Genomic DNA, 22,174 nt, shown 5'->3' on the forward strand with positions numbered 1-22,174 from the left:
TATGTGATTATCCTGGGAATACAGAGGACGTGGGCATCTCTCTGGGGTATTCCTGTTACTGGCCCATCTGTAGGAGACACACAGTGACTGAGGACATGGTATATATGTGATTATCCTGGGAATACAGAGGACGGGGACATCTCTCTGGGGTATTCCTGTTACTGGCCCATCTGTAGGAGACACGCAGTGACTGAGGACATTGTATATATGTGATTATCCTGGGAATACAGAGGACGGGGACATCTCTCTGGGGTATTCCTGTTACTAGCCCCATCTGTAGGAGACACGCAGTGACTGAGGACATGGTATATATGTGATTATCCTGGGAATACAGAGGACGGGGACATCTCTCTGGGGTATTCCTGTTACTAGCCCCATCTGTAGGAGACACACAGTGACTGAGGACATGGTATATATGTGATTATCCTGGGAATACAGAGGACGGGGACATCTCTCTGGGGTATTCCTGTTACTGGGCCCATCTGTAGGAGACACGCAGTGACTGAGGACATGGTATATATGTGATTATCCTGGGAATACAGAGGACGGGGACATCTCTCTGGGGTATTCCTGTTACTGGCCCCATCTGTAGGAGACACGCAGTGACTGAGGACATTGTATATATGTGATTATCCTGGGAATACAGAGGACGGGGACATCTCTCTGGGGTATTCCTGTTACTGGGCCCATCTGTAGGAGACACACAGTGACTGAGGACATGGTATATATGTGATTATCCTGGGAATACAGAGGACGGGGACATCTCTCTGGGGTATTCCTGTTACTAGCCCCATCTGTAGGAGACACACAGTGACTGAGGACATGGTATATATGTGATTATCCTGGGAATACAGAGGACGGGGACATCTCTCTGGGGTATTCCTGTTACTGGCCCATCTGTAGGAGACACGCAGTGACTGAGGACATTGTATATATGTGATTATCCTGGGAATACAGAGGACGGGGACATCTCTCTGGGGTATTCCTGTTACTAGCCCCATCTGTAGGAGACACGCAGTGACTGAGGACATGGTATATATGTGATTATCCAGGTAATACAGAGGACGGGGACATCTCTCTGGGGTATTCCTGTTACTGGGCCCATCTGTAGGAGACACACAGTGACTGAGGACATTGTATATATGTGATTATCAGAGGCCAGGTGTATATAGGGGACCCCCATACCTGCTCCCCCATGTACATTAAATGTCTCATCTTACCCAGTGAGGTGAGGGGCCGGTGATTCTCCATCATCACGTCCTTGTACAGACCCCTGTGTTCCTATATATACTCCCCCTCCTGCATGGAGAGATAGACGGTGACACACTGACACCTTATAGGCACCTGACACATACAATGACACATCCCCCGGTGTTACTGTATAATGTCCCATTCCCAGTAGTCACCTCTCCGGTCACATCCCCCGGTGTTACTGTATAACGTCCGATTCCTAGCAGTCACCTCTCCGGTCACATCCCCCGGTGTTACTGTATAATGTCACATTCCCAGCAGTCACTTCTCCGGTCACATCCCCCGGTATTACTGTATAACGTCCGATTCCTAGCAGTCACCTCTCCGGTCACATCCCCCGGTGTTACTGTATAATGTCACATTCCCAGCAGTCACTTCTCCGGTCACATCCCCCGGTATTACTGTATAACGTCCGATTCCCAGCAGTCACCTCTCCGGTCACATCCCCCGGTGTTACTGTATAATGCTCCATTCCCAGCAGTCCCCACTCCGGTCACATCCCCCGGTGTTTCTGTATAACGTCCCATTCCCGGCGGTCATCTCTCCTGTCACATCCCCCGGTGTTACTGTATAACGTCCCATTCCCAGCAGTCACCTCTCCGGTCACATTCCCCGGTGTTACTGTATAATGTCCCATTCCCAGCAGTCACCTCTCGTCACATCCCCCGGTGTTACTGTATAACATCCCATTCCCAGCAGTCACCTCTCCTGTCACATCCCCCGGTGTTACTGTATAACGTTCCATTCCCAGCAGTCACCTCTCCGGTCACATCCCCCGGTTTTACTGTATAACGTCCCACTCCCAGCAGTCATCTCTCCGGTCAAATCCCCCGGTGTTACTGTATAACGTCCCATTCCCAGCAGTCACCTCTCCTGTCGCATCCCGCTGTGTTACTGTATAACGTCCCATTCCCAGCTCTCACCTCTCCGGTCACATCCCCAGTGTTACTGTATAACGCCCCATTCCCAGCAGTCACCTCTCCGGTCACATCCCCCGGTGTTACTGTATAACGTCCCATTCCCGGCAGTCACATCTCCGGTCACATCCCCCGGTGTTACTGTATAACTCCCCATTCCCAGCAGTCACCTCTCCTGTCACATCTCGCTGTGTTACTGTATAACGTCCCATTCCCAGCAGTCACCTCTCCTGTCACATCCCCCGGTGTTACTGTATAACATCCCATTCCCAGCTCTCACCTCTCCGGTCACATCCCCCGGTGTTACTGTATAACGTCCCATTCCCAGCAGTCACCTCTCCGGTCACATCCCCCGGTGTTACTGTATAACGTCCCATTCCCAGCAGTCACCTCTCCGGTCACATCCCCCGGTGTTACTGTATAACGTCCCATTCCCAGCAGTCACCTCTCCGGTCACATCCCCCGGTGTTACTGTATAACGTCCCATTCCCAGCAGTCACCTCTCCGGTCTCATCCCCCGGTGTTACTGTATAACGTCCCATTCCCAGCAGTGACCTCTCCTGTCACATCCCCCGGTGTTACTGTATAACGTCCCATTCCCAGCAGTCACCTCTCCGGTCACATCCCCCCGGTGTTACTGTATAACGTCCCATTCCCAGCAGTCACCTCTCCGGTGACATCCCCCGGTGTTACTGTATAACGTCCCATTCCCAGCAGTCACCTCTCCGGTCACATCCCCCGATGTTACTGTATAACGTCCCATTCCCAACAGTCACCTCTCCGGTCACATCCCCCGGTGTTACTGTATAACGTCCCATTCCCAGCAGTCACCTCTCCGGTGACATCCCCCGGTGTTACTGTATAACGTCCCATTCCCAGCAGTCACCTCTCCCGTCACATCCCCGGTGTTACTGTATAATGTCCCATTCCCAGCAGTGACCTCTCCTGTCACATCCCCCGGTGTTACTGTATAACGTCCCATTCCCAGCAGTGACCTCTCCTGTCACATCCCCCGGTTTACTGTATAACGTCCCATTCCCAGCAGTCACCTCTCCGGTCACATCCCCCTGTGTTACTGTATAACGTCCCATTTCCAGCAGTCACCTCTCCGGTCACATCCCCCGGTGTTACTGTATAACGTCCCATTCCCAGCAGTCACCTCTCCGGTCACATCCCCCAGTGTTACTGTATAACGTCCCATTCCAAGCAGTCACCTCTCCGGTCACATCCCCCGGTGTTACTGTATAACGTCCCATTCCCAGCAGTCACCTCTCCGGTCACATCCCCCGGTGTTACTGTATAACGTCCCATTCCCAGCAGTCACCTCTCCGGTCACATCCCCCGGTGTTACTGTATAACGTCCCATTCCCAGCAGTCACCTCTCCGGTCACATCCCCCGATGTTACTGTATAACGTCCCATTCCCAGCAGTCACCTCTCCGGTCACATCCCCCGGTGTTACTGTATAATGTCCCATTCCAAGCAGTCACCTCTCCGGTCACATCCCCCTGTGTTACTGTATAACGTCCCATTCTCAGCAGTCACCTCTCCGGTCACATCCCCCCCGGTGTTACTGTATGACGTCCCATTCCCAGCAGTCACCTCTCCAGTCACATCCCCCGATGTTACTGTATAACGTCCCATTCCCAGCAGTCACCTCTCCGGTCACATCCCCCGGTGTTACTGTATAATGTCCCATCCCCAGCAGTCACCTCTTCGGTCACATCCCTGGTTTTACTGTATAACGTCCCATTCCCAGCAGTCACCTCTCTGGTCACATCCCCCCGTGTTACTGTATAATGTCCCATTCCCAGCAGTCACCTCTCCGGTCACATCCCCCATGTTACTGTATAACATCCCATTCCCAGCAGTCACCTCTCCGGTCACATCCCCCGGTGTTACTGTATAACGTCCCATTCCCAGCAGTCACCTCTCCGGTCAGCAGCTGAATGATCTTGTTGGTGAGTTCCAGGATCTTCTGGTCATTGTGCCTCTCATGTATCAGTGAGTGAGGTGGAGGCACCGTGATGGGGCTCTGGGTCCTGCTCAGTCCTCCTGACACACGGGGACGGCTGCTGGGTGTCTCACACTCACCGGATGTCTTCCTCACTACTGTGTAACCCTGTGTATTGGGGGAAAGACCATATATCATTATATATAATAACAGGACACCACAGGCTGCTCTCCCTGTATAATAACTGAACACCACAGGCTGCTCCCCTGTATAATAATAACAGGACACCACAGGCTGCTACCCCTGCACAATAATAACAGTACACCACAGGCTGCTCCCCCTGTATAATAATAACAGGACACCACAGTCTGCTCCCCCTGTATAATAATAACAGAACACCACAGGCTGTGAGGTGATGGGGGCAGTAGTACAGGGGGATGTGAGGTGATGGGGGCAGTAGTACATGGGTATGTGAGGTGATGGGGCAGTAGTACAGGGGTATACAGGTGATGGGGGCAGTAGTTCAGGGGTATGTGAGGTGATGGGGGCAGCAGTACAGGGGTATGTGAGGTGATGGGGGCAGTAGTACAGGGGTATGTGAGGTGATGGGGGCAGTAGTACAGGGGTATGTGAGGTGATGGGGGCAGCGGTACAGGGGTATGTGAGGTGATGGGGGCAGCGGTACAGGGGTATGTGAGGTGATGGGGGCAGCGGTACAGGGGTATGTGAGGTGATGGGGGCAGCAGTACAGGGGTATGTGAGGTGATGGGGGCAGTAGTACAGGGGGATGTGAGGTGATGGGGGCAGTAGTACAGGGGTATGTGAGGTGATGGGGGCAGTAGTACAGGGGGATGTGAGGTGATGGGGGCAGTAGTACAGGGGTATGTGAGGTGATGGGGGCAGTAGTACAGGGGTATGTGAGGAGATGGGGGAAGTGGTACAGGGGTATGTGAGGTGATGGGGGCCGCAGTACAGGGGGATGTGAGGTGATGGGGGCAGTAGTACAGGGGTATGTGAGGTGATGGGGCAGTGGTACAGGGGTATGTGAGGTGATGGGGGCAGCAGTACAGGGGGATGTGAGGTGATGGGGGCAGTACAGGGGTATGTGAGGTGATGGGGGCAGTGGTACAGGGGGATGTGAGGTGATGGGGGCAGTAGTACAGGGGTATGTGAGGTGATGGGGGCAGTACAGGGGTATGTGAGGTGATGGGGGCAGCGGTACAGGGGTATGTGAGGTGATGGGGGCAGTAGTACAGGGGTATGTGAGGTGATGGGGGCAGCGGTACAGGGGTATGTGAGGTGATGGGGGCAGCGGTACAGGGGTATGTGAGGTGATGGGGGCAGTAGTACAGGGGGATGTGAGGTGATGGGGGCAGCAGTACAGGGGGGTGTGAGGTGATGAGGGCAGTAGTACAGGGGTATGTGAGGTGATGGGGGCAGTGGTACAGGGGGATGTGAGGTGATGAGGGCAGTGGTACAGGGGTATGTGAGGTGATGGGGGCAGTAGTACAGGGGGATGTGAGGTGATGGGGGCAGTAGTACAGGGGTATGTGAGGTGATGGGGGCAGTGGTACAGGGGGATGTGAGGTGATGGGGGCAGCGGTACAGGGGTATGTGAGGAGATGGGGGAAGTGGTACAGGGGTATGTGAGGTGATGGGGGCCGCAGTACAGGGGGATGTGAGGCGATGGGGGCAGTAGTACAGGGGTATGTGAGGTGATGGGGCAGTGGTACAGGGGTATGTGAGGTGATGGGGGCAGCAGTACAGGGGTATGTGAGGTGATGGGGGCAGTAGTACAGGGGGATGTGAGGTGATGGGGGCAGTGGTACAGGGGGATGTGAGGTGATGGGGGCAGCGGTACAGGGGTATGTGAGGTGATGGGGGCAGTAGTACAGGGGTATGTGAGGTGATGGGGGCAGTAGTACAGGGGGATGTGAGGTGATGGGGGCAGTAGTACAGGGGGATGTGAGGTGATGGGGGCAGCAGTACAGGGGTATGTGAGGTGATGGGGGCAGCAGTACAGGGGTATGTGAGGTGATGGGGGCAGCAGTACAGGGGGATGTGAGGTGATGGGGGCAGCAGTACAGGGGTATACAGGTGATGGGGGCAGCAGTACAGGGGGATGTGAGGTGATGAGGGCAGCAGTACAGGGGTATGTGAGGTGATGGGGGCAGCAGTACAGGGGGATGTGAGGTGATGGGGGCAGTAGTACAGGGGTATGTGAGGTGATGGGGCAGTGGTACAGGGGTATGTGAGGTGATGGGGGCAGCAGTACAGGGGGATGTGAGGTGATGGGGGCAGTACAGGGGTATGTGAGGTGATGGGGGCAGTGGTACAGGGGGATGTGAGGTGATGGGGGCAGTAGTACAGGGGTATGTGAGGTGATGGGGGCAGTACAGGGGTATGTGAGGTGATGGGGGCAGCGGTACAGGGGTATGTGAGGTGATGGGGGCAGTAGTACAGGGGTATGTGAGGTGATGGGGGCAGCGGTACAGGGGTATGTGAGGTGATGGGGGCAGCGGTACAGGGGTATGTGAGGTGATGGGGGCAGTAGTACAGGGGGATGTGAGGTGATGGGGGCAGCAGTACAGGGGGGTGTGAGGTGATGAGGGCAGTAGTACAGGGGTATGTGAGGTGATGGGGGCAGTGGTACAGGGGGATGTGAGGTGATGAGGGCAGTGGTACAGGGGTATGTGAGGTGATGGGGGCAGTAGTACAGGGGGATGTGAGGTGATGGGGGCAGTAGTACAGGGGTATGTGAGGTGATGGGGGCAGTGGTACAGGGGGATGTGAGGTGATGGGGGCAGCGGTACAGGGGTATGTGAGGAGATGGGGGAAGTGGTACAGGGGTATGTGAGGTGATGGGGGCCGCAGTACAGGGGGATGTGAGGCGATGGGGGCAGTAGTACAGGGGTATGTGAGGTGATGGGGCAGTGGTACAGGGGTATGTGAGGTGATGGGGGCAGCAGTACAGGGGTATGTGAGGTGATGGGGGCAGTAGTACAGGGGGATGTGAGGTGATGGGGGCAGTGGTACAGGGGGATGTGAGGTGATGGGGGCAGCGGTACAGGGGTATGTGAGGTGATGGGGGCAGTAGTACAGGGGTATGTGAGGTGATGGGGGCAGTAGTACAGGGGGATGTGAGGTGATGGGGGCAGTAGTACAGGGGGATGTGAGGTGATGGGGGCAGCAGTACAGGGGTATGTGAGGTGATGGGGGCAGCAGTACAGGGGTATGTGAGGTGATGGGGGCAGCAGTACAGGGGGATGTGAGGTGATGGGGGCAGCAGTACAGGGGTATACAGGTGATGGGGGCAGCAGTACAGGGGGATGTGAGGTGATGAGGGCAGCAGTACAGGGGTATGTGAGGTGATGGGGGCAGCAGTACAGGGGTATGTGAGGTGATGGGGGCAGTAGTACAGGGGGATGTGAGGTGATGGGGGCAGTAGTACAGGGGGATGTGAGGTGATGGGGGCAGTAGTACAGGGGGATGTGAGGTGATGGGGGCAGCAGTACAGGGGTATGTGAGGTGATGGGGGCAGCGGTACAGGGGTATGTGAGGTATATATATGTATATATCTATGTGCAGATATCAGGCGTTGTCTACGTACATACTCACCGGCGCCAGTCACCGCAAACTCTCACCCGGAAACTGTTACACAGCCCACTTCCGGTCTGTGCGGTCCATTTGACTTCCGGTCTGTGCGGTCCATCTGACTTCCGGAATTTGCGGTCCACACGTCTTTCGGGATTTTTTGCGTGTCAAAGACCGGAAACTCTTTATTAGCATCCGGGTAATGAGGGTCAGAGAGTGAAGGTCACACAACTAAGTCATTATATTCAGCAGGAGGAGCAGGCTGTGGTGTCCTGCTATTATTATACAGTAGGAGCAGCCTATAGTTCCCTGGAATTATTATACAGGGGAAGCAGCCTGTGGTGTCCTGTTATTATTATACCGGGGGAGCAGCATGTGGTGTCCTGTTATTATTATACCGGGGGAGCAGCCTGTGGTGTCCTGTTATTATATAGGGGAGCAGCCTATACTTCACTTGAATTATTATACAGAGGGAGCAGCCTGTAGTGTCCTAATATTATAGAGGGGAAGCAGCCTGTGGTGTCCTAATATTATTATACAGGGAGAGCAGCCTGTGGTGTCCTAATATTATACAGGGGGGCAGCCTGTAATTTCCTAATATTATTAGGGTGAGAAAAAAGTGGAAGAAATGAATATTAATGGAGTACAACATAAAATATAACAATTTCTAACAAGTAACGTGAAAAACGTTATTTATCTCATTGGCTGCATACTGTATGTAATTTATATGACATAGGAAGGACCTCAATACCTCTCTAACGGTTCGTTTAGGACAGGGATGGATGGGGGACCTTCGGCCCTTCACCTGTTGTTGAACTACACATCCCAGCATGCTCTGCAACAGTTTAAGCATAGGCAAATAGTAAAAATGTAGCAGGGCATGCTGGGATGTGTAGTTCAACAACAGCTGGAGGACCGAAGAAATATAATAAATAAAGCTTGGACAGGAAACTGGACGGACGTGCAACTTTGGAGCCTCTGTCTCACCGCCACCTGCTTCCAGACACCCCAGCCTTGCAGAAGCAGCCGCCCCGTCTCCACCAGTGCAGCGGTAACAGTCTTGGAGCCAGGCGGCTAGTATACTGGTCGCTGGGGGTTGAGGCCTACTGCTGCGGCCAAGCCGGGACCTTGAGTAGGAAGGCTCTCCCCACCGCCGGTCTCCAGAAAGCCTGACAAGTGTCTTCAGGATCTCCCGGAGAGACCTCAACCAGCCAGCGGTGTCTCTGCTTGTGCCCGCCAACCTCCAGCACTACATATCCTGTATGCTACTGCAGCGGCCTCCCAGGCCATCTCTGCTGTTTTCGGGGGTTAACCACAAATATTAAGTATCTCCTAATGTATCACAGGGGACCGCAGCAGGAATCTCCGATCCCTGCTGCGATCCCCCCCCTGCAGCGCCGCCGGCCGCATCCCCCATAGGTTTCTATGGGGGATGCAAAGCTGCCCGATGTATCAACATCGGGCAGCCCGGCATCGCACTCCTGGGCTATCACCATTCTGATATGGCGATAGCCCATTGTAGCCTATGGCTACACATCGCACCCCGAGCGGCAGTGCGGTCAGCGGGGTCGTGGGGGGGTCAGCGCGTACCCGCGCATGTGCTGACCCCCGGCTTCCGGCATCGCAGGGACGGGCTCTTTTTGGAGCCCTGTCCCAGCCCCCTGGACGGTAATACAGTAATTTTACAATGCGATCCTGGGCGGTAATATTCCGCTCAGATCGCATTGTAAATGCGATCAATGGTAAATGGGGGCCTTTATCTATTCCATTAAAACTAACCAAAGAACATCAGTATCCGAGACATCTAAGATAGCTTCTGCTTTTTAAAAACACTATTCCTCTTTTTAAAAACACTATTCCTCTTTTTAAAAACACTATTCCTCTCTAAACAATCTGTCTGACTCAACCTCGGAGCACCTATCATCCCCCCCCCCCCCCCCCCCCCCACACACACACACACACACCACACACACACACATCACAAGATGTTCACAACCACCGGTCAGACATTTATTTACCAACCCTTTCCGATAAAGGGCCTTATTCTAGTTCACTCTTTCTGACAAAATCCTTCTTAGATGGACAAAACCATGTGCACTGCAGGGGGGGGGGGCAGATGTAACTTGTGCAGAGACAATTAGATTTGGGTGGGGTTTTACTACAAAGTGAGATCTATATTTACAGTATAAAGCAGCCAGTATTTGCCCTGCACAGAAACAAAATAACTCACCCAAATCTAATCTCTATGCACATTTTACATCTGCCCCACCTGCAGTGCACATGGTTTTGTCCATCTAAGAAGGATTTTGTCAGAAAGAGTGAACTAGAATAAGGCCCAAAGACAGAGAAAATGTTGACCTACCTTTCACCATGGAAGAACTGGCGCTAGACATATTGACATCCCCCTCTGGGAAGAGCCCTGGCGGTTTTACGATCAGATTCTTTAAAATGTTTAATGATTTTGTGCTGCTGCTGCTTAAAGCTTTCAGTGAGGTTTCCAGCGACTCCCACTTCTCCCCCCACACACCTGAAGCACATATATCAGAGATCCATAAGACCGGTACGGACCCCTCCCGGTGCTCCAGCTACAGACCCATATCCCTGCTCAACGTTCATCTCAAACTCTATACAAAACTCATTGGGAATAGAGTGAATGCTCTCCTCCCCCAGCTGTTACATGGTGATGGCTTCGTCCGAGGTAGGGAAGCGAGACACAGCACTTCTAACATTCTTCATTATCAATCATCTAATGTGATGTCTCCAGTCATTCTCCTGTCCACCGACGCTGGAAAAGCGTATGACGGGGTCAGTGGGGTCTATATGAAGTCTGTGCTGGAGAACTTGGGGCTGGGTCCTACTGCCCTACATAGGATCCTATCCCTCTAGTCTTGACCATCTGCGAGAGTGAATGCCATGATTTATTTGAAAATCCGGGGGCCAGTGGGCAGACCCAATGGAAGAGCCTAAAACTGAAAATGGCGAGACAGGATAGTGAACCAGAGGAACCGGTGTGAGGGGAGGATTGGAACATGGTTGGCTTAGATGTAGTTGTGGTGCGAGGGAAGAATTGACCTCTCGCTTTACCTTGGGGACGGAAGGGAGTAGCCTTCGGTCTCTGTGGTAGAGGTGCAGGAAGACACGCGGTCCTAGCCGCTGATAGGGAGGCCACAATTGTATTAAGCTCCTCAGGACGCAGCCACTGTGGGTCTTTGTATCGCTCTTGTGAGCGTAAAGATGGCCGTAAGGCTTTGTTCCATGCGCCTGTCTGTAGGCTCCTGTAACGAGGATCCTGTGGATCCTTAAATTCACCTCCGGGAGCACCCACCGAGATACAATGTCCATTCCCCTTCTGGCAGCTTTTTCCTGCTCCAGAAGTCGGCCTCCACATTTCTCACACCTGGTATGAATATTGCCGATAAGGCTGGAACATTCTGCTCCGCCCACAAAAGAATCCGCGACACCTCCCTCATAGCCAGCATGCTGCGTGTGCCGCCCTGATTATTCAGATATGCCACAGCCATGGCATTGTCCGACTGAATCCTTATGGGGAGGCCCCTCAGTCTGTCTTCCGCCAGGGATGAGGCCTTCCATACGGCACGAAGCTCTAGGATATTTATCGGGAGCGCTGACTCCACTGCAGTCCACATGCCCGGAAGCCTCAGATCCAGGACTTCTGCCCCCCAGCCCCTGAGACTGTCGTCGGCAGTCACTACCAGACAGTCCCAAGACTGAAGAGACCGACCCCACTGAAGGGAATGCACATCTGTCCACCACTTCAGAGAGGACCTGGTTTCCAAAGTCAGTTTCCCCCTTTCTGACTTCATGGTCTGCATGTTCCCCGACCAAGATGTTCCACTGAAAGGGCCGAGAATGGAATCTGGCGTACTGCAGAGTCTCGAAAGTCGCCACCATTTTGCCCAGCAACTTCAGACATTCCCAGACCGACGGGTCCGGTAATTCCAGAACCGACCTTACCAGGAGGGAAATGTCCTTGGCTTTCACGTCTGGTAGAAACACTCGATGCAAGTGAGTGTTCAGAATGACCCCAGGAATTGAATCCTCTGGACCGGGACCAGTTGTGACTTCTCTAAATTTAACAGCCACCCGTGAGTCTGCAAAAACTGAATGGCCTCTGCCAGATGCTTCTGTAAAATCTCTGCTGATTCCGCTTTTAACAGCAGATCGTCCAAATAAGGTATCACAATGATACCCCTCAACCGGAGAACAGCCACCATGACCGACATAATTTTTGTGAATACCCTTGGAGCCCTTGTGATGTAATGTCGGTCCCCAATTGCAAAGCGCAGAAGAGCCTGATGCTCCGGGTGAATTGGGATATGTAAATATGCGTCCTGGATGTCCATGGACGCCAAAAATTCTTCCTGGTCTAGGCTGAGAAGCACAGACCGCAGAGACTCCATTTTGTAGTGATCCACTCACAGGTAGAGATTTAAAGACTTCAGATTTAGGATGGGTCTGAAGGTTCCATCTGGCTTGGACACTAAAAACAGAATGGAAAAAAAAAACCTTTCTTCCATTCCTCCCGCGGCCACCACTCCTTTTTCTAGAAGCGACTGAGCCGCCCCCAAAAGAGCAGTCCAAGAGTTCGGGACTCCTTTAGGAGTGGAGTGGGTAAGAACCGTCTCGGAGGAAGACCCCTGAAAGGAATTTTGTAACCCTGAGAAACAATGTCGAACACCCAAGGATCCTGATCCAATAAGGCCCAAACGTCCCGAAACCTTAAAAGCCGACCCCCCACTCTGCATGCAGATGGAGGGGTCCCCAGGCAGTAGTCATGCCGAGGGCTTTTCCTCACCTTTGGTGCTCGGTTTCTTATGAAATGAGCCAAAGCGAAGAGCTTCTTCCTCAGCCTCTAAGACATATTCAGCTGCCACCTTAAATTTTTCAGCTAGCAGCAAGACACCCGGATCTGCGTGCACCATTGTACACAAGCTGCCTGCCCATACAATCATGGCTTTAGAAACCCAGGCAGACGCTATAAGAGGCCTGAGAGTAAATCCCACCCCCTCAATTATAGCTTTAAGGTTTCCTTCTAGCTTCTTGTCCATGGGGTCCTTAAAAGCCGCACCCCCTTGGACCGGGAGCACTGTAGCTTCTGAAAGTCAAGCATCCACAACAGGCACTTTCTCCCAGAGATCTGTATGCACCTCAGGCATAGGATAAAGACTCAAAAACCGTTTAAGCACCTGGAGCCTTTTATTGGGCGTTTTCCAAGCCCCTTCTAACAGATCCTGTAAACCTTCATCTGCCGGGAAGGTAACAGCTTCTCTACGTTGCCTCTTAAACACCCCTTTGAAAGGAGATTTGTCTTCATCCAACAAATTCAAGGCCTGCTTAACCGCAGCAATCAAATCCTCCAACCCAGGGGTCGAGGTATCCTCATTATCATCACCCTGATCCCAGGGAATATCTGACGTGCATTCTCCTTCCTCCACTGAATCAACTGGCAGCAGAGGGACCGAATAAGATGGTCTAGGAGTCCCCTCGGAATCATTGTCAAATCTATCCAGCAGAGCATTAAACCTGCTGATACCCTTAGCAGTATCCTGCATTACCTGCAGCAAACCAGGATCTGTTTGAGTAAGAGGCAAGGAGCCTGAGGACTGCTTAGAGGATGACATAGGTCTAGGGGAAGACACCACAAACATCTCTCTGCCTGTCCAACAACTGCACTAAGGCATTCACCGACCTGCCTAGGGCACTGGCCCACGCAGGCTCTGTCTGCTCTACCCTCTGGGGTACACTTCCCATGGGTCTCACAGCTGTGCAAGCAGGGCACAATCCCCCCTTGGCCATCGGTTCAGGGGTAACTTGAAGTGCACAAACACTGCACGCGCTCGATGCAAATGGGGCTCCCTCCCCCAAAGCTACAGACTGTTGCTCTGACATGGTAAATAAATTTCACACAGTGCACAATGACAGGCGTTATATACAGAGCCAATGTATATCACAGCCACTTATCTGTCTGAAGCTTCAGTAGTCTTCACCAGAAGTAGGGGGTGGCGATGCCCAGGAAATCCACCACTCAGCCAGAATACAGCGCTTCAGCTCCGCAGCCAGCATTTCCCAAAGCAGAGCCAAGCAGACTGAGGGAAGAGACCAACTGTCCCTGCTGCTGCGGGGTCTGTGGAGATTTGGCACCAAACTACCCCCAGTAGCCGCTCCCACTGCTGGATCTCCTATTTCCCAGTGTCTCCCCTTCAAATGGGGACCACTTGGAATCACCGCAGGCTCTGTGACAAGCTGCTGTCTTTTTGCAATAAAGAGCTCAGCTTGTAAGCTCCGTGGAAAATGGCCGCCGCCATCATGGAGCGCCCATCCCCCATGACCCTCACCTGTGTGAAGCTGGGTCAGGGACGCTCCGGAGCCCAGGCAGCCTCTTAATAGAAGCTGTCAGCGCCGCAGAGAGAGACCAGTGTCTCCTCCGTGCGCAGGGAGCTGACAAGACACGCTTCTGTCAGCCCCTGCTGCGCTGGCAGTGTGAGGATTCGAACACAATCCTCAGCACCGCGTCCTACTTAATAAGTGTAAAATTAAGAAAAAAAAAACACCTATCTATCTCTAATCTTCAGCTGCGCAGCAGCCTCTTCAGTATAGCACCCACTCCGCTGGGCACCTAAAACAAACTGGTGAGTCTGGGATGCAGTGGGAGGAGCCGACCCCTCTCTAAAGCTTTAGGATAGGTGCCTGGCTCCTACTGACCCTCCTACATCCCAATGTGAAGCTGTGTCACCAGGACCATTGAAAGAGAAATGCCCAATCCCGGGATCGGCTTCCCTAATACAAAAACATACAAATACAAAAATCCGCCCTGTCCACACGCATATTTACTTACAGGTGCGGTATGGCCGGACGGGTGGGCGATGAAGCCTGGGCGGGTAGGCCGAGTATGGAGCCTGGGAGGCGTCGGGCGATGGTACGAGGGATCGGGAAGATATGCAGGCAGCCTGGGTGGGTCGGGTGGTGTACGGGCGGTCTCATGGAGGCGGCGGCAGGAGGTCAGCGCGGTGCACACCGCACACAGAAGGAGGCGGCGGCTGTTGTGTGGCCCGCGCAGCGTGACCTCTGACGTCGGCACGCTGCGCAGAGCCGCACTGCCCTAGACAGGAGTAGCGCGGCAGCGTCTGAGCATCAACTCAGATGCTGCCTGGCATTAGACTGTACATGCGCAGTCTAATCCCAAAATTGGAAATTGGTGCCCTTGACCCTGGTAAAGTGGCATCTTCATCATCATCCTCGTCACCCTCATCTCCCGTTGTGTCCTCGTGTAACACTGGGAGTAATGGGGAAGAAGAAATAGGCAGTTGATGTCTAACCGGTTGGTTTGTAGCTGTCAGTCATCTCTGCATCGCTACAGTAGTCTGTGCCAGGGTCTGTACCGTGGTTGATAAGGTATCTACCCGTGGTGGGTGGGGGGCCTGTACAGCCGGTGTAATTACAGGGGGCTGCAGGCGATCCACTAAGGTGCCCAGGAGCTGCGGGAAAGCTGCCCAGGGAGGGTCCTGTACAGCCACCCGGGCAATGTTATCGCTGCAGTCAGTATGACCGACAGCGCAGCCAGCCCGGCAATGTTATCGCTGCAGTCAGTATGACCGACAGCGCAACCAGCCCGGCAATGTTATCGCTGCAGTCAGTATGAGCAGTATGACCGACAGCGCAGCCAGCCCGGGCAATGTTATCGCTGCAGTCAGTATGACCGACAGCGCTGCCAGCCCGGCAATGTTATCGCTGCAGTCAGTATGACCGTCAGTATGACCGACAGCGCAGCCAGCCCGGCAATGTTATCGCTGCAGTCAGTATGACCGACAGCGCAGCCAACCCGGCAATGTTATCGCTGCAGTCAGTATGACCGACAGCGCAGCCAGCCCGGCAATGTTATCGCTGCAGTCAGTATGACTGACAGCGCAGCCAGCCCGGCAATGTTATCACTGCAGTCAGTATGACCGACAGTGCAGCCAGACCGGCAATGTTATCGCTGCAGTCAGTATGACCGACAGTATGACTGACAGCGCAGCCAGCCCGGCAATGTTATCGCTGCAGTCAGTATGACTGACAGCGCAGCCAGCCCGGCAATGTTATCGCTGCAATCAGTATGACCGACAGCGCAGCCAGCCCGGCAATGTTATCGCTGCAGTCAGTATGACCGACAGCGCAGCCAGCCCGGCAATGTTATCGCTGCAGTCAGTATGACCGACAGCGCAGCCAGCCCGGCAATGTTATCGCTGCAGTCAGTATGACTGACAGCGCAGCCAGCCCGGCAATGTTATCGCTGCAATCAGTATGACCGACAGCGCAGCCAGCCCGGCAATGTTATCGCTGCAGTCAGTATGACCGACAGCGCAGCCAGCCCGGCAATGTTATCGCTGCAGTCAGTATGACCGACAGCGCAGCCAGCCCGGCAATGTTATCGCTGCAGTCAGTATGACCGACAGCGCAGCCAGCCCGGCAATGTTATCGCTGCAGTCAGTATGACCGACAGCGCAGCCAGCCCGGCAATGTTATCGCTGCAGTCAGTATGACCGACAGCGCAGCCAGCCCGGCAATGTTATCGCTGCAGTCAGTATGACCGACAGCGCAGCCAGCCCGGCAATGTTATCGCTGCAGTCAGTATGACCGACAGCGCAGCCAGCCCGGCAATGTTATCGCTGCAGTCAGTATGACTGACAGCGCAGCCAGCCCGGCAATGTTATCGCTGCAATCAGTATGACCGACAGCGCAGCCAGCCCGGCAATGTTATCGCTGCAGTCAGTATGACCGACAGCGCAGCCAGCCCAGCAATGTTATCGCTGCAGTCAGTATGACTGACAGCGCAGCCAGCCCGGCAATGTTATCGCTGCAATCAGTATGACCGACAGCGCAGCCAGCCCGGCAATGTTATCGCTGCAGTCAGTATGACCGACAGCGCAGCCAGCCCGGCAATGTTATCGCTGCAGTCAGTATGACTGACAGCGCAGCCAGCCCGGCAATGTTATCGCTGCAATCAGTATGACCGACAGCGCAGCCAGCCCGGCAATGTTATCGCTGCAGTCAGTATGACCGACAGCGCAGCCAGCCCGGCAATGTTATCGCTGCAGTCAGTATGACCGACAGCGCAGCCAGCCCGGCAATGTTATCGCTGCAGTCAGTATGACTGACAGCGCAGCCAGCCCGGCAATGTTATCGCTGCAGTCAGTATGACTGACAGCGCAGCCAGCCCGGCAATGTTATCGCTGCAATCAGTATGACCGACAGCGCAGCCAGCCCGGCAATGTTATCGCTGCAGTCAGTATGACCGACAGCGCAGCCAGCCCGGCAATGTTATCGCTGCAATCAGTATGACCGACAGCGCAGCCAGCCCGGCAATGTTATCGCTGCAGTCAGTATGACCGACAGCGCAGCCAGCCCGGCAATGTTATCGCTGCAGTCAGTATGACCGACAGCGCAGCCAGCCCGGCAATGTTATCACTGCAGTCAGTATGACCGACAGCGCAGCCAGCCCAGCAATGTTATCGCTGCAGTCAGTATGACCGACAGCGCAGCCAGCCCAGCAATGTTATCGCTGCAATCAGTATGACCGACAGCGCAGCCAGCCCGGCAATGTTATCGCTGCAGTCAGTATGACCGACAGCGCAGCCAGCCCGGCAATGTTATCGCTGCAGTCAGTATGACTGACAGCGCAGCCAGCCCGGCAATGTTATCGCTGCAGTCAGTATGACCGACAGTATGACTGACAGCGCAGCCAGCCCGGCAATGTTATCGCTGCAGTCAGTATGACCGACAGCGCAGCCAGCCCGGCAATGTTATCGCTGCAGTCAGTATGACCGACAGCGCAGCCAGCCCGGCAATGTTATCGCTGCAGTCAGTATGACCGACAGCGCAGCCAGTCCGGCAATGTTATCGCTGCAGTCAGTATGACCGACAGCGCAGCCAGCCCGGCAATGTTATCGCTGCAGTCAGTATGACCGACAGCGCAGCCAGCCCGGCAATGTTATCGCTGCAGTCAGTATGACCGACAGCGCAGCCAGCCCAGCAATGTTATCGCTGCAGTCAGTATGACTGACAGCGCAGCCAGCCCGGCAATGTTATCGCTGCAGTCAGTATGACCGACAGTATGACTGACAGCGCAGCCAGCCCGGCAATGTTATCGCTGCAGTCAGTATGACCGACAGCGCAGCCAGCCCAGCAATGTTATCGCTGCAGTCAGTATGACTGACAGCGCAGCCAGCCCGGCAATGTTATCGCTGCAATCAGTATGACCGACAGCGCAGCCAGCCCGGCAATGTTATCGCTGCAGTCAGTATGACCGACAGCGCAGCCAGCCCGGCAATGTTATCGCTGCAGTCAGTATGACCGACAGCGCAGCCAGCCCAGCAATGTTATCGCTGCAGTCAGTATGACCGACAGCGCAGCCAGCCCGGCAATGTTATCGCTGCAGTCAGTATGACCGACAGTATGACTGACAGCGCAGCCAGCCCGGCAATGTTATCGCTGCAGTCAGTATGACCGACAGCGCAGCCAGCCCAGCAATGTTATCGCTGCAGTCAGTATGACTGACAGCGCAGCCAGCCCGGCAATGTTATCGCTGCAATCAGTATGACCGACAGCGCAGCCAGCCCGGCAATGTTATCGCTGCAGTCAGTATGACCGACAGCGCAGCCAGCCCGGCAATGTTATCACTGTAGTCAGTATGACCGACAGCGCAGCCAGCCCGGCAATGTTATCGCTGCAGTCAGTATGACCGACAGTATGACTGACAGCGCAGCCAGCCCGGCAATGTTATCGCTGCAGTCAGTATGACTGACAGCGCAGCCAGCCCGGCAATGTTATCGCTGCAGTCAGTATGACCGACAGTGCAGCCAGCCCGGCAATGTTATCGCTGCAGTCAGTATGATCGTCAGTATGACCGACAGCGCAGCCAGCCCGGCAATGTTATCGCTGCAGTCAGTATGATCGTCAGTATGACCGACAGCGCAGCCAGCCCGGCAATGTTATCGCTGCAGTCAGTATGACCGACAGTGCAGCCAGCCGGCAATGTTATCGCTGCAGTCAGTATGATCGTCAGTATGACCGACAGCGCAGCCAGCCCGGCAATGTTATCGCTGCAGTCAGTATGACTGACAGTATGACTGACAGCGCAGCCAGCCCGGCAATGTTATCGCTGCAGTCAGTATGACCGACAGTGCAGCCAGCCCGGCAATGTTATCGCTGCAGTCAGTATGACCGACAGTATGACCAACAGCGCAGCCAGCCCGGCAATGTTATCGCTGCAGTCAGTATGACTGACAGCGCAGCCAGCCCGGCAATGTTATCGCTGCAGTCAGTATGACCGACAGCGCAGCCAGCCCGGCAATGTTATCGCTGCAGTCAGTATGACCGACAGTATGACCAACAGCGCAGCCAGCCCGGCAATGTTATCGCTGCAGTCAGTATGACCGACAGTGCAGCCAGCCCGGCAATGTTATCGCTGCAGTCAGTATGACCGTCAGTATGACCGACAGCGCAGCCAGCCCGGCATAGTTATCGCTGCAGTCAGTATGACCGTCAGTATGACCGACAGCGCAGCCAGCCCGGCAATGTTATCGCTGCAGTCAGTATGACCGACAGCGCAGCCAGCCCGGCAATGTTATCGCTGCAGTCAGTATGACCAACAGCGCAGCCAGCCCGGCAATGTTATCGCTGCAGTCAGTATGACCAACAGCGCAGCCAGCCCGGCAATGTTATCGCTGCAGTCAGTATGACTGACAGTGCAGCCAGCCCGGCAATGTTATCGCTGCAGTCAGTATGACCGACAGCGCAGCCAGCCCGGCAATGTTATCGCTGCAGTCAGTATGACCGACAGTGCAGCCAGCCCGGCAATGTTATCGCTGCAGTCAGTATGACTGACAGCGCAGCCAGCCCAGCAATGTTATCGCTGCAGTCAGTATGACCGACAGTATGACCAACAGCGCAGCCAGCCCGGCAATGTTATCGCTGCAGTCAGTATGACCGACAGTATGACCAACAGCGCAGCCAGCCCGGCAATGTTATCGCTGCAGTCAGTATGACTGACAGTGCAGCCAGCCCGGCAATGTTATCGCTGCAGTCAGTATGACTGACAGCGCAGCCAGCCCAGCAATGTTATCGCTGCAGTCAGTATGACTGACAGCGCAGCCAGCCCGGCAATGTTATCGCTGCAGTCAGTATGACCGACAGCGCAGCCAGCCCGGCAATGTTATCGCTGCAGTCAGTATGACCGACAGCGCAGCCAGCCCGGCAATGTTATCGCTGCAGTCAGTATGACTGACAGCGCAGCCAGCCCGGCAATGTTATCGCTGCAGTCAGTATGACCGACAGTGCAGCCAGCCCGGCAATGTTATCGCTGCAGTCAGTATGACCGACAGCGCAGCCAGCCCAGCAATGTTATCGCTGCAGTCAGTATGACCGACAGCGCAGCCAGCCCGGCAATGTTATCGCTGCAGTCAGTATGACCGACAGTGCAGCCAGCCCGGCAATGTTATCGCTGCAGTCAGTATGATCGTCAGTATGACCGACAGCGCAGCCAGCCCGGCAATGTTATCGCTGCAGTCAGTATGACCGACAGCACAGCCAGCCCGGCAATGTTATCGCTGCAGTCAGTATGAGCAGTATGACTGACAGTGCAGCCAGCCCGGCAATGTTATCGCTGCAGTCAGTATGACCGTCAGTATGACCGACAGCGCAGCCAGCCCGGCAATGTTATCGCTGCAGTCAGTATGACCGTCAGTATGACCGACAGCGCAGCCAGCCCGGCAATGTTATCGCTGCAGTCAGTATGACCGACAGCGCAGCCAGCCCGGCAATGTTATCACTGTAGTCAGTATGACCGACAGCGCAGCCAGCCCGGCAATGTTATCGCTGCAGTCAGTATGACCGACAGTATGACTGACAGCGCAGCCAGCCCGGCAATGTTATCGCTGCAGTCAGTATGACTGACAGCGCAGCCAGCCCGGCAATGTTATCGCTGCAGTCAGTATGACCGACAGTGCAGCCAGCCCGGCAATGTTATCGCTGCAGTCAGTATGATCGTCAGTATGACCGACAGCGCAGCCAGCCCGGCAATGTTATCGCTGCAGTCAGTATGACTGACAGTATGACTGACAGCGCAGCCAGCCCGGCAATGTTATCGCTGCAGTCAGTATGACCGACAGTGCAGCCAGCCCGGCAATGTTATCGCTGCAGTCAGTATGACCGACAGTATGACCAACAGCGCAGCCAGCCCGGCAATGTTATCGCTGCAGTCAGTATGACTGACAGCGCAGCCAGCCCGGCAATGTTATCGCTGCAGTCAGTATGACCGACAGCGCAGCCAGCCCGGCAATGTTATCGCTGCAGTCAGTATGACCGACAGTATGACCAACAGCGCAGCCAGCCCGGCAATGTTATCGCTGCAGTCAGTATGACCGACAGTGCAGCCAGCCCGGCAATGTTATCGCTGCAGTCAGTATGACCGTCAGTATGACCGACAGCGCAGCCAGCCCGGCATAGTTATCGCTGCAGTCAGTATGACCGTCAGTATGACCGACAGCGCAGCCAGCCCGGCAATGTTATCGCTGCAGTCAGTATGACCGTCAGTATGACCGACAGCGCAGCCAGCCCGGCAATGTTATCGCTGCAGTCAGTATGACCGACAGCGCAGCCAGCCCGGCAATGTTATCGCTGCAGTCAGTATGACCAACAGCGCAGCCAGCCCGGCAATGTTATCGCTGCAGTCAGTATGACTGACAGTGCAGCCAGCCCGGCAATGTTATCGCTGCAGTCAGTATGACCGACAGCGCAGCCAGCCCGGCAATGTTATCGCTGCTGTCAGTATGACTGACAGCGCAGCCAGCCCAGCAATGTTATCGCTGCAGTCAGTATGACCGACAGTATGACCAACAGCGCAGCCAGCCCGGCAATGTTATCGCTGCAGTCAGTATGACCGACAGTATGACCAACAGCGCAGCCAGCCCGGCAATGTTATCGCTGCAGTCAGTATGACTGACAGTGCAGCCAGCCCGGCAATGTTATCGCTGCAGTCAGTATGACTGACAGCGCAGCCAGCCCAGCAATGTTATCGCTGCAGTCAGTATGACTGACAGCGCAGCCAGCCCGGCAATGTTATCGCTGCAGTCAGTATGACCGACAGCGCAGCCAGCCCGGCAATGTTATCGCTGCAGTCAGTATGACCGACAGCGCAGCCAGCCCGGCAATGTTATCGCTGCAGTCAGTATGACTGACAGCGCAGCCAGCCCGGCAATGTTATCGCTGCAGTCAGTATGACCGACAGTGCAGCCAGCCCGGCAATGTTATCGCTGCAGTCAGTATGACCGACAGCGCAGCCAGCCCAGCAATGTTATCGCTGCAGTCAGTATGACCGACAGCGCAGCCAGCCCGGCAATGTTATCGCTGCAGTCAGTATGACCGACAGTGCAGCCAGCCCGGCAATGTTATCGCTGCAGTCA

The 22,174-nt window shown here is 54.6% G+C and overlaps 2 protein-coding genes across 5 annotated transcripts in view; both read right to left on the reverse strand.

Annotated features, from left to right (window-relative positions):
• Positions 1-8,032, reverse strand: part of LOC146007357 (uncharacterized) — a 74,682-nt gene extending 66,650 nt beyond the window's left edge. Inside the window, exons 1-3 of the mRNA XM_083145706.1 lie at positions 7,732-8,032; positions 4,098-4,289; positions 1,221-1,299 (exon numbers count right to left, since the gene is read on the reverse strand). Of these exons, the coding sequence (XP_083001832.1) occupies positions 1,221-1,254 (34 nt within the window). The 5' untranslated portion in view covers positions 1,255-1,299; positions 4,098-4,289; positions 7,732-8,032. The remainder of the gene's footprint in view (positions 1-1,220; positions 1,300-4,097; positions 4,290-7,731) is intronic.
• The window catches only part of LOC146009857 (uncharacterized), a 426,052-nt gene that overhangs the window by 285,059 nt on the left and 118,819 nt on the right, over positions 1-22,174 (reverse strand). The window lies entirely within an intron of this gene.

This window comes from Crinia signifera, chromosome 6 (assembly GCF_055691185.1).
Source record: "Crinia signifera chromosome 6, ASM5569118v1, whole genome shotgun sequence".
Lineage (NCBI taxonomy): Eukaryota > Metazoa > Chordata > Amphibia > Anura > Myobatrachidae > Crinia > Crinia signifera.